Source organism: Giraffa tippelskirchi, chromosome 13, assembly GCF_054371585.1.
Source record: "Giraffa tippelskirchi isolate mGirTip1 chromosome 13, T2T-mGirTip1v1.2.pri, whole genome shotgun sequence".
Classification (NCBI taxonomy): domain Eukaryota; kingdom Metazoa; phylum Chordata; class Mammalia; order Artiodactyla; family Giraffidae; genus Giraffa; species Giraffa tippelskirchi.
The window spans coordinates 113,191,095-113,203,724 of NC_137287.1; the positions used below are offsets into that span (position 1 = coordinate 113,191,095).

The window sequence follows — 12,630 nt, forward strand, 5'->3', positions numbered from 1 at the left end:
TTATTTACATCAAAACCCAGACACAACTTCAAGGGAAAGAGATCTTTCAACAGGGCTTCCAAGCTCAACAGGGCTTCCCAGCTTAAAAACCCCCATGTTAAGGACATACAGGCAGAAATCCAGTGGTCTGGCTGACAAAAGGCTGATGTCAGAGTGTGGAAGGTGTCCCAAGAGGTCCCCAGACACCCAGAGGCTATCAGCCCCAAGTACAAGATCAGAGCTCACCAGGTGCTGGGACTGACCCAACAGCTCTAAAGACAGTGCTCTAGGGGACCGGCTAGAAGCTGAGTCTGCAGAGCCCTCAGGTTAGAAACTTTTGCCCAACGCTTGGAGCTGAGCTGGCACGAGAAAGCCCAGCCTAATGAAAAGTGCTGCCCACTGAAGACCTAGCAGCTTACTCCTCCCCATCCTCCAGGTGCTGGACAGTGGCTTCAGTTCTCTGAAATGATGTGAATCAGGCAGAGGAAACAGGAAGCTCCACCTCCATCCAGGCAGAATCTCCCACTTTACCTGCTGCTACATCCCCTACATCCCCTTCTTGCTTAAAAGACCTGAAGGCGCCCAGTTAATCTCTCTCACCATATAACTCAAATCAAGAAACCCCACTGACATTACATAAGCCCTCTTTGCTCCAGGAGAGCCTGGTCATGAGTTGAACCTCATTCACTAGGATCAACACGTGGGTGAAGACAGCAGCCAAAATAAGAAAAGATCTGGGTTCTGTGTGTCTCTCAAAACACCATCCACTCCCCTGTGCCCACTACCTCCCCACTGAGTCATAACGAGTTCTAAAGAGCAGGCATGGGAGCACAGAGAAGATACCAGCTTAGAATCTTAGAGGTGGAGGACCTAAAAGGGCCTCTGCTGGTGTTTCCATCTTCCTAAGCAGACAAGAAGAGCAAGGGTGGATTCCCTCCTGGGAATACGTGCAAGAACCTGCAAGCTGCTCTTCTCCAAACCATCCCCTCCCACAACAGCAACATGACCTTCCTAAACACAAAGCCGGCCACACACACTCTGCACTGGCTTCACTTTTAACCAGGAATAGAAGCCACACCCCTGGCAATGGCCCATAAGGTCTTGCCTGGAAAGCACCCTTTCAAACTCCTCTAGCTTCTCTGGAGTCACATTCCTTACTCAGTGTCCACACCTACCACCCTGGTCTTTATTCACTTCCTTGAACAGGCCAGGCTCTCTCCCACCTCAGAGCCTTTGGACCTGCTATGCCCTCCACCCAAAAAGCCCCCCACGTTTCACTGACCAGCACCTTCTTCTCTTCAAGCAAGTCTCAGTTCCAATATCAGCTTCTCAGAAAATCTCTTCCCACCCACTATATAGGAAATCCTAAAGGAAAAGCAGGTGACAGAGATGAGATGGTTAGATAGCATCACTGATTCAGTGGACATAAATTTGAGCAACCTCTAGGAGATAGTGGAGAACAGATGAGTCTGGTGTGTATGGTCCATGGGGGTCACAGAGTCGGACATGACTTAGCGACTGAAAAACAACAACAATATATTATAAATATTTCTGGTTTATATTAAAATATATGATAATTATCAGTGTTGTTAATATAATTATCAGTGTAGTCCAGTTCAGTCGCTCAGTCGTGTCTGACTCTTTGCGACCCCAGGAACTGCAGCACGCCAGGCTTCCCGGTCCATCACCAACTCCCGGAGCTTGCTCAAACTCATCTCCATTGAGTTTGTGATGCCATCCAACCATCTCATCCTCTGTCGTCCCTTTCTCCTCCCGCCTTCAATCTTTCCCAGCATCAAGGTCTTTTCCAGTGAGTTGGTTCTTCGCATCAGGTGGCCAAAGTATTGGAGATTCGGCTTCAGCATCAGTCCTTCCAATGAATATTCAGGACTGATTTCCTTTAGGATGGACTGGTTGGATATCCTTGCAGTCCAAGGGACTCTCAAGAGTCTTCTCTAACACCACAGTTCAAAAGCATCAATTCTTTGGTGCTCAGCTTTCGTTACAGAGTCCAACTCACATCCATACATGACTACTGGAAAAACCACAGCTTTGACTAGACAGACCTTTGTATTTACATGATATACACATACTATATACGTATAAGAACATATATTTATACATGCTCATCTAAGCTTCACTGGTTCCTGTGGGACAGGCATTATCATGACCATCTTGCAGATAAGGAAACCAGAGTACAGAGAGGTTAGATAATTTACCCCAAGTCGCACAGCTAATAAGTGACAGCAGAATGACTTCTGTCATCACTAGCCATCACTGGTGGATACTTTATCTCAGATCTGGAACTAAACGTGTCCCTCAAGGTGGAGCACAGGGCGACGTGGCAAGTAAAATGGGTTGTTTTTGCAGCCCTGCGTCTGCTGGACCATTCGGGTGTCAGAGCCCAGGGAGAAGGTGTGCTGGCCACTCTGCCCCTGATGCTGCTGGCAAGTCGCTCCTCCTTCCCAGCTCTGTTTTACATCCTGCAGGAAGCCGGCTACTGGGGAGGATTTAAACTTGTCTGCCAGAGTGTCTGCTGCCTCTCCAGGGACTAATCTGCCGTGAAGCAGATGCAAAGCTTCATTTATCACTTCCAAGGGAACATGAAAGAGACAAAGCTCCAGCAGAAGCTTCCTGCATCCCGTGTCCACAGGGCAGGGCCTCGCCCACCAGGGCTTCCTAGGGGCTGGCTCCCCTGAGGAAGGGTCTTCCCCCTACCCCTGCAGTGCCCACACACCCTGCAGTGGGTCCAGGGCTCTGTGGTCTAGTGATGGACCACTGAGCCTATCGGATTATTTCTTTCAATTGAGATGAAATTCACATGGCATAAAATTAATCATTTACAAACGTAGAATTTGTAGCATTCTTAGTACCTTCACAACACTGTAGCCACCACCCGGAACCAGTTCCAAAACATGTTTTCACTTTCAAAGAAGACCCCCCACTCACCCATTAAGAAGTCAGTCCCATCCCCCTCCAGCACCTGGCAATCACGAATCTGCTTTTTGTGTCTATGGATTCTCCTATTTTGTACATTTCACGTGGATGGAGTCATCTCATGTGTGAGTTCTGCGTCTGGCTTCTTTCACTTCACATCGCATTCTGGAGGTTCACCCCGCTGCAGCATGGATCCGTATGTCCACTGGGCTTTGCACCACTTGTCAGTTGAAGATGACAAAGTATCCAGCGTGGGATACAGAGAATTCATAGCAGAGAGCCTCTCTCCTCCCCTGATACCCTGAGAAGTGGGAGAGTCAGAATCAAATTCACCTGGAATCTTTCTCCATCTGCAAAAGCCCTGAGGTGGGGACACGCAGCCCGTCCCCATGCATCACCCTGGGGAGTGCCATGGGGTGGCAGTTGGCAGGACCAGACCAGTGAAGGAAACCAGAGTGCAGCCCTGCCTGGTTCCGGGAGACCCAGCACTCATAAAGAGAAGGGGGAACATTAATATGTATGTGCCTGTATGCTTCTGCTAAAGAAAACAAAACGCGGCAATTCCAAGAAATAAGCAACCCCGAGAGTTTAAATTTTGCTGCATCCTAGCTGCAAGGATAACAAATTGTGACCTGACCCCACTGGGGCATCAGCAGAGAATGCTATGCACATGACACAAGGTCGGAATGTTATCAGCTCCTTAGACAAGAGCCTCAAATTGTGGCTATAAATGCAACTGCTGAATTCTCTGGTGAAAAAAGAAATTCTGTCCTAGTGTTCAACATCCATTATCTTCTAGTGGGAGTCTCGCCATCATTTGCGCTACATACTCATCTAGATTTTGCTCCAAGTCTTCCTTCACTCAACATCACGGCCACTCCCCTCTGCCACATAAACAGAAGGGTTTCTCAACCTCGGCGCTGCCGACACTTGGAGTAGGTTATTCCTTTCCTGGGGGGCTGCCCTGTGCATTGTTGGATGTTTAACAGCATCCTGGCTTCTACCCACTAGATTCCAGCCACATCGCTGCCCGGTCATGACAGCCAAAAAATGTCTCCAGACCTTGCCAAATGTTACCTGGGGGTGGGAGGGAGTGTAAAAAATAAACCTCAGCTGAGAACCATGGAATGTCAGGTGAAAGCCAGCAGCTACAAAGAGGGTTCTGACCAGATTGCATGAGACATGCAGGTATGGGATCTTGCACTGTGCTTCCCAAACAGGTTAATTACAATCAACTCTCAACTATCCAGGGGCCAATTATCCACATTACCCCCGTCCCTGCCCCCGTGCTACCTAAGATCTGCCCAGATCCCCATTCACAAGCAGTTGGCACGGTGCGGGAGAAGGAGGAATTTAAAAATCAAGAATGCAGGCTCACACGGAGATTGGATTATTTGTTTTGTTTAGGATGGAGAGACTCGAGCAGGTTAAAATACATCTTCTCTGCATACCAAAAGTGTTAGTCTCTCAGTTGCGTCTGACTCTTTGCGACCCCATGGACTAATGTAGCCTGCCAGGCTCCTTGGTTCATGGAAATCTCCAGCCAAGAATTCTGGAGTGGGTAGCCATTCCCTTTTCCAGATCTTCCTGACCCATACTGAACCCAGGTCTCCTGCATTGCAGTTAGATTCTTTACTGTCTGAGCCACCAGGGAAGCCCCTCTGCATACTGTGGGTGCTTAAATGCTGTCCAGGTTTTACCCCAGCCCCTCACAGCAGAGGTACTAAAGGGAGGTGGGAAGGGGCTTCTTCCTCTTCTCTCTGGATGGCAGGACAATCCAGCCCTTCTTCTTGCGGCAGGGAAAATTCTAGTACTACGTCTCTCCCTCCAAATGCCTACCTGAATCTCCTTTAGGTAAACAGACAAGTGATGAGGTCTTCTCAGAGTTGACCAGCCCATACACAATATCACAATATTTGAGGCAACTGAAAAATAATTAACATATTCATGGAAACAGAGAGCCCCATTCACATTAAAAAGAACTAAACTGGAATTCCCCGGCAGTCCAGTGGTTAGGACTCCATGATTCCACTTCAGGGAGCAAGGGTTCAATCCTTGGTCAGGGAACTAAGATCCTACAAGCTGCTCAGCCAAAAAAGAATAAACTATTTGCCCAATGTCTCATCCACTCCAGCCCTTGATCCTTTTCTCTCCTCCCCTTGACAACCAAACTTCTTGCGAGAATTGAACTCAATTACCTTTCACATCTGGCTTCTCAGGTGGTGCAGTGGTAAAGAACCAATCTACCAAAGCAGGAGATGCAAGAGATACGGGTTCGATCCCTGGGTTGGGAAGATCCCCTGGAGTAGGAATTGGCAACCTGTTCCAGTATTCTTGCCTGGAAAATCCCATGGACAGAGGAGCCTGGCAGGCTACAGTCCATGGGGTTCCAAAGAGTCGAACACGAATGAGTGTCTGCACGTGCACACACACACCCTTTCCCATCATTTCACTTTCCACTCATTCTTCAACACAGTGCCATCTGCCAGCCACTGAGACAGTTCTCACCAAGGTCTCCACCTTGTCCATAGATCTAGGATGTAAGATCCTTGAGGGCAGGGGATTTTGTCTCTTTTGTTTGCCTTTGTATCCCCAGTACTAGAACAGTGCCTGACACATAGTAGGTGCTCAGTATATATCTGTTAAATGAATGAGTGAATCCCAGTTGGTTTCCACAAGGCACTTCCAACACTTACTTACCACTGCCTCTTGAAATGCATCCTTCCCTTGCTTTCTGGAAAGCCACATACCACTGGTTCTCCTCCCACCCACCCCTGCCCTGGGTACTCCATCCCTGACTTTTTCATGGTGTCTGTCTTCTTAGCCTGTCTATCAGATGCTACTCAGGGGCCTATCCCAGGCCCCATTCTCATTCATAACACTCTCTTCCTGGACCATCTCATTTATTCCCTAAGCCTCAACTGTCCCCTGGAGAGGACAGTACTGCTCGAGCTGTCCTATACCCATTCCTCATTCATCTCTAAGAACATCTGGGTCATACTCTGGAGAGCTGGCCTTCCCTACCCTACCCTGCCCCAGGTATGGACACTTAACTCAGAGTCAGCCAATCAGAATCCTGCAAACCCCCGGCTAAATAAAGTAAATGGTTCAGGGATGGTCTTGGACCCAATACAAGCCAGCAGAAGTATGGTCCACGCTTTGAATGGTTGGCAATGAGCAGTTTTCTCCCTAGTACTGATCCTAGAGGTATAAGGATGCGGCCTTCTTCCTTCCCTAAGAGGAAAGCATGCCCAGGAGTTCCGCCAGGTCATAAGAAAGCAAAGCGAAAAGATGAGAGAGGCCAGGAACCAATGACTCACGTGAGACTCTCGGTCCAGCAATGCTTGAAGAGCCCAACCCCAGGGTTTTTCAAGTAAATGGCCCAACCTATTCCCTTTTTGCTTATGCCACTTTGGGTTGGAGTCTGTTGTGTACAAGCAGCAGCCGCAGCTAGTTATCATGACTGAATCATGACTGGCAGAATCATGACTGCCAGGCCTACGTCACCAGGCCTAACTCCACTCTGAGCATCACACTCACAAGTGCCCACAGACATTTTTCATGATCTCTGCCACATGGACACACTGTGAAACACACTCTCTGAATCAAAATGTGAGCCAAGAGCCCCTCACCATGTGCAATACCAATCTCCCACTCCCTACCATCCTCTTCCCACCTGTCAGACCCATTGTCCAGCAACCACATTGCTGCAACATTACAATCTTGACTTCCTCTTCATTAGAGTCTCACCTCTTTCCTGAAAACAGAAGTTCGGGAAGTTCATCTCCAAGGTGTCTGCCATCAGCTCCTTCCCTCCCCAGACATGTGTGCCATTCCCCTGCTGAAAGGGAGGGCCCAGCCCTCCCCTCCCCTTCAATCTGCTCTAGTCTTAGTAATTAGTTTTCCAAACAGAAGGCCGTGGTCGTGATGCTCTGGGATGTCTGAGGCTAGGTCATCATGAGCCTCATAGCACCCACTGCCATGAAGAAGTCCAACTTATCCCGAGAAGGCCATAATGGAAGGAAGCCTATGTTAGTGAAGAGAAGGTATGAGGCCAGTTGTTCTAAGTCATCCAGCCAGGTGCTAGACACATGGGTAGAAAATCCATTCTTGGACAATCCAGCCACAGCAGATATCAAATGGTGAGAACAATCAACAGTCAAACTATTACTCAGCCATCTTGAGCCTTTGAGCTACCCCAGCTGAGGCTGCAAACATGGAACAGAGACAAACCTTTCCACCATGCCCTGCCCTAATTTCCAATCCACAGAATCACAGACATAGAAAACAGCTGTTGGTCAATGCTAGTACCTTGGGAGTAGCTTGTTATGCAGCAAAAACTAACTGAAACACTCAGACCCTCCTTATCTTTGCCAGCCCCTGCCTGAGATCCAACCAGCTCCAGCCTCTTCTCTCTAAGGGAGCCTGGCCAGAAAAACCTCTCTGGTAGAACCGAAATGAAGTTGTCGCCTTGCCTGTCTGACTCCCTTACTAAGGTGTGGACTCCTCCAGGGTTTGGCACGGTGTCTGGTGCTAAGGTATCAGTGTGTATCTGCTGAGCAAATGAATGAATGAAAGGCAGGAGGGCTGTGCGCCACTGCCCTCTGGAACGCTTCTAAGAGTCCTAGAACTAGCCGTGTCTTCAGGGGCTCTACGGAAGGAAGAAGCCCTGCAAGTGTTATTATAATAATAGCGACAGGTTCCAAGCCGGGTAATCATTAACTATCCCCAGGAGAGCTAGTTAGCTAGCGAAGAAGAAAGGCCCCTCCCCAGGGCTGGGAGTGCCAATGCCCTGACGGCACTTGGCTTCAAACTGAACGCCCCGCGCCTTCTCACACAGCCTCTCTGTCTATAAAATTGGTGGTTTCTATAGAAACAGAAGCACTGTAGTAAAGTGAAGGGAAAATCGTACATTCTGTCAGCGTACAGAGATCAATCCTGTTCTTATACGGGGCCAGGGCTCTTTCTCGCTTTATTTTTGAGCATCTCAACTTTCATTTCCATCCCAGCCGTCTCATCTCATATTTATGAGGCTCTTGCGCTGGTAATCTCGTCCCTCCTCACCTAGCTGCTTTTGTTAACTATGACCATAGGCAGAAAAGTCTGTGAAAGCAGCAGAGAATCCCTGGGATCTCTTTGGGGTACCAAGAGTTCCAAACTCCAACTCAGAGGCAGAGCCGGGCTGCCTGGTGTGTGGGGTAGCAGCCGGGATGGCGGACAGAGACCCTTAGTGAGACTGCACAGCCCCCTACCCGGACCTTATGAAAAGCTGCTCTGAAGCGGGTGCTTGTTTTACATGCCTCCACCTTCGCTGAGACAGTCTCTAAGCTCTTAAATATTAATATGTCTGCAATCTCTGTTTTGCACCCCAAAGTGCAAGTAGCTTTCTAACAGGCAAGGGATTAGAATTTAGCTTGTATTTGAATTACTCATGCTGTCTCTGATCATCTATGAAGAAAATTAGAAAAAGCACAGGTTGTATTTTAATATTTTAGATGAAGGTCCAAATTTTCAGGCACATGTTAAACTCATGAAAAGTGCCTGCTTTTATCTTGATTCACTCTTAAGAAATCATGTGATGTTTTCTGCATCAAAGAGCCCTTTTATAATACCTATCTCAGTCTGACCTAATAGCACTAAATGTGCGCTGCCTTTTTACTGCTCTGATAAAATTGATTAGATGAATAAAGAGACAGATGAATGAGGGTGATGAAGGATGGATGGATGGATGGATGGATGGATGGATGGATGGATGGGGAGGGGACAGGTGACGGAGAGAAAGATGGCGAATGGATGAGCAAATCACATTAACCAGGATAATTTTCCAAAATGCAAATCTAATCATTCGTTTATTCATTCACAACAGTTTTGAGCACGTACTGTGTGCCAGGAATGATGTCAAGCACTGGGGATTCAGTAGTGGATATTTGAGAAAAGGTCCCAATCCTTGATTTCAATGTCTTTGGAGTAGGAAATGGGCTGAGAGGAAACACGGGTGAGTGCAGGGGAGTCATGCATGGTCTATCAGTGGTCCAGGTGAGAGCTGATGACAGCTTAGCCCAAGATGATGGCAGTGGATACAGGGAGACAGAAGTAGATTCAAGAGTTATCAGCAGGACTTGATGACTGACTGAGTAACCTAGCTCTGAGTCTAAATCTCAGTTCACCCACTTACAGGCTATAGGAGCCTCAATTTCCTCAGCTGTGGATTGCAGATAATCATACCCACCTCCTTCAACAAACTGTGAAAAATTCTTAAAGAGATGGGAATACCAGACCACCTGACCTGCTTCCTGAGAAACCTGTATGCAGGTCAAGAAGCAACAGTTAGAACTGAGCATGGAACAACAGACTGGTTCCAAATTGGGAAAGGAGTACGTCAAGGCTGTATACTGTCACCCTGCTTATTTAACTTATATGCAGACTATATCATGAGAAATGCTGGGCTGGAAGAAATACAAGCTGGAATCAAGATTGCTGGAAGAAATATCAATAACCTCAGATATGCAGATGACACCACCCTTATGGCAGAAAGTGAAGAAGAACTAAAGAGCCTCCTGAGGAAAGTGAAAGAGGAGAGTGAAAAAGTTGGCTTAAAACTCAATATTCAGAAAACTAAGATCATAGCATCTGGTCCCATCACTTCATGGCAAATAGATGAGGAAACAATGGAAACAGTGACAGACTTTATTTTTTTGGACTACAAAAATCACTGCAGATGGTGACTGCAGCCATGAAATTAAAAGATGCTTGCTCCTTGGAAGAAAAGCTATGACCAAATTAGACAGCATATTAAAAAGCAGAGACATTACTTTGCTGACAAAGGTCCATCTAGTCAAAGCTACGGTTTTTCCAGTAGTCATGTATAGATGTGAGAGTTGGGCTATAAAGAAGGCTGAGCGCCAAAGAATTGGTGCTTTTGAACTGTGGTGCTGGAGAAGACTCTTGGGAATCTCTTGGACTGCAAGGAGATCCAACCAGTCCATCCTAAAGGAAATCAGTCTTGAATATTCAGTGGAAGGACTGATGCTGAAGCTGAAACTCCAATACTTTGGCCACCTTATGCGAAGAACTGACTCATTGGAAAAGACTCTGATGCTGGGAAAGATTGAAGGTGGGAGGAGAAAGGGATGACAGAGGATGAGATGGTTGGATGGCATCACCAACTGGATGGACATGAGTTTGAGCAAGCTCCAGGAGTTGGTGATGGCCAGGGAAGCCTGGCACGCTGCAGTCCATGGGGTTGCAAAGAGTTGGACACAACTGAGTGACTGAACTGAACTGATACCCACCTCCTAGAGTTGCTATAAGGAATAAAAGAGATGAAGCATATAAATGAGACAGAGACAGGGCTTGGGAAAGAAAACATTTTTTAAGACCCCAAACTTCCATTTTAGGGAAAGACATTCAGACCCCTGTTTCTAGCCCCCAGACCATGAGCCAAGAGGAACACTAGAAGCTGTCAGGGGTAAAGAGTTGGCAGAAGGTCAAGAGAGAGGATGCAGAGCAGACCAGGCTCATCGGCCACTTGGTGTCCAGTCCTGTCCCTCTCCTCCTCCCACAAGGCTTCAACCTGCTGCTGCCACAGGCCTGCTCCACACACATCCTCCCACCCTCCTTCACCAGGAAAGCCTTCCCAGCACATGGGGCCCCATCCATCCCACTTAGGACAATCACCAAACCAGAATGTCTATGGAGCCATAATCATGAGGCTGAACAGGCCAAATCGGGTAGTTCATGTCCTGCTCCTTCAGAACCTTTTTGTCTCTTTTTATGCAGCCACAAAGCAAATAGAGAACAAAAACACACCCCAACTGCCTCAGTAAGTTCTTAAATGTGCTAGTCCATTTGGTCCAGAGGACAAACCTCAGAGTGGGTTACAGAACGAGGGGTTTAGAAATAGATCTGCCAGCATCTTGCTGGATATGACCTTGGGTACAGCCTGAACCTCTCTGAGGCTCTCCTTTCTCACCTTTAAAATAGATACAAGAGCACAAACTGCAGACATCTAAAGAGAGGGTGGGTTTTTTTTTAATTAAAAAATTACATTAAGTTTTTAAAAATCTTAAGCTGAATAAAGAGTGCCTTAATAGACATTTTCATGCCCATTCAGGTCATGGATGAAATGGGTCCCTTCTTCATCAGCTTTAGTCTTTTTAACACCACTCCTTCCTCTGCAGAACCTACAGATACAATTGGTCCAAGTCAACTGAGAGTACAGGGAGGGAAAGAAAGAAAATCTGAACCAAATGTCAGTTCCCTTATCTGGAAGGCTACATGAAGGTGGGGAAGGATGGACCTCTCTACCAGTGCCAAGCTCTCCATCAACAAGCACATGGCAAGGCAGACATGGCCACCTCCAGTGTGTAGATGACAAGACTGAGGCTCAGAGACATTAAGAAACTTACTCAGAGTCACACAGCTCAATAAAAAGTGAAGCCAGGATTGGAAAAACAGGTCTGAGTCCATGCTCTTGCCATGATAGCTGTTGCCGTCCTCGGGTTAAGTCATCAGTGAGTTAGTAGTGAAACCACGGTTTACTGCTTGTTTGAAGAAGAATTTGAGTGACCACTACTTCTAGCAGGAAAGTCATCTCTCACCTCCACATGCAGTTAGCCCCTACTGAATAGAGTTTACCAGACTCGTACAAGAAGGTCCAGCCCCAAGATTCAGAGGAGTCATCCATCTGAGGCTTCTCAGCCCGTGGAGAAGTTAAATTTTCTGGCTCCTGCAGAGACAGAAGAATTCTCCCTTGGTGATTTTTTACTGTCCCTGTAAGGCAGACCCCAGATGACCGAGCCTGTCCAGACCACGGTTTCTCAGCGTTGGCATTACTGGCATTTTGGACTGGATAATTCTTTGTTGGGAAGACCTGTCCTGTGCTTCGCAGGATGTTGAGCAGAATACCTGTCCTGTACCCACCAGATGCTCTGGGTACCTCTCCCAGGTGTGACAACCAAAAATTTCTCCAGACATTGCTGAACGTCCCCTGGAAGACAAAGTAACCCCTAGTTGAGATCACAGCCCTGGAGGATGTATCACACCCTGAGAGATACACAGAGGCCAGAGAGAGATCACAGGGGCCAAGGGGCCTCCAAGACCTCTCACACAGGACAGGATGGCTGCCCTGGGGTATGATCACCCAAGCTGAGGTAGACCCTCAGCACTACAAGTTCTGAACCCAAGCCTGTCAAAGTTGGTTGCTCTCAGCGGGACTAACTTAATGGATCCAACTCACAAGAGGCTGATGTGTAACCTAGATTCCAAAGTACGGCTTTCCCAGGAGACCTTTCAAGCACACCAGATTTTCCTATTATTCGATCATCACATTCTTCCCTAAAGAGAACTCTGGGGAACAGAACCATGATGAGGCCTGGTGAGCAGAACTTAAAGGAGGGATTGTTGGAAGACACAGGAAAGTCTTTCCAGGCAGGAGCTCTCTCCCCCGGGGATGGGAACAAGCATCCTGGCATACTGTATTCATTTCCATATCTTATTATTATATTAAACATATTTATTATAATTAAGTTAATAAATATATTATAAATGTTACTGAGCTTTGAAATGTCCCCATAAGGAAAGTACTAAGATTGCTGTACCCATTTACCAGATGGAGAGGTGAACGCTCACTAAGATTATCTGACCTGCTCAGGAGTCCCAGCCAGCAAGTTCACTGCCAGTCCAGGGACAAAGCCTGAAGCAACACACTCTCAC

The 12,630-nt window shown here is 47.3% G+C and overlaps 1 protein-coding gene across 7 annotated transcripts in view; it reads right to left on the reverse strand.

The window, feature by feature from the left end:
* PTPRT (protein tyrosine phosphatase receptor type T) overlaps positions 1 to 12,630 on the reverse strand; it is a 1,099,906-nt gene that overhangs the window by 843,946 nt on the left and 243,330 nt on the right. Inside the window, exon 1 of one of the 7 annotated variants that reach the window (XM_081556967.1) lies at positions 2,929 to 3,391. The exons of the other annotated variants lie outside the window; for them this stretch is intronic. Coding sequence (XP_081413093.1) covers positions 2,929 to 2,932 — 4 coding nt within the window. The 5' untranslated portion in view covers positions 2,933 to 3,391. Of the gene's footprint in view, positions 1 to 2,928; positions 3,392 to 12,630 lie in introns of those variants that run through there. 7 annotated transcript variants of the gene reach the window in all.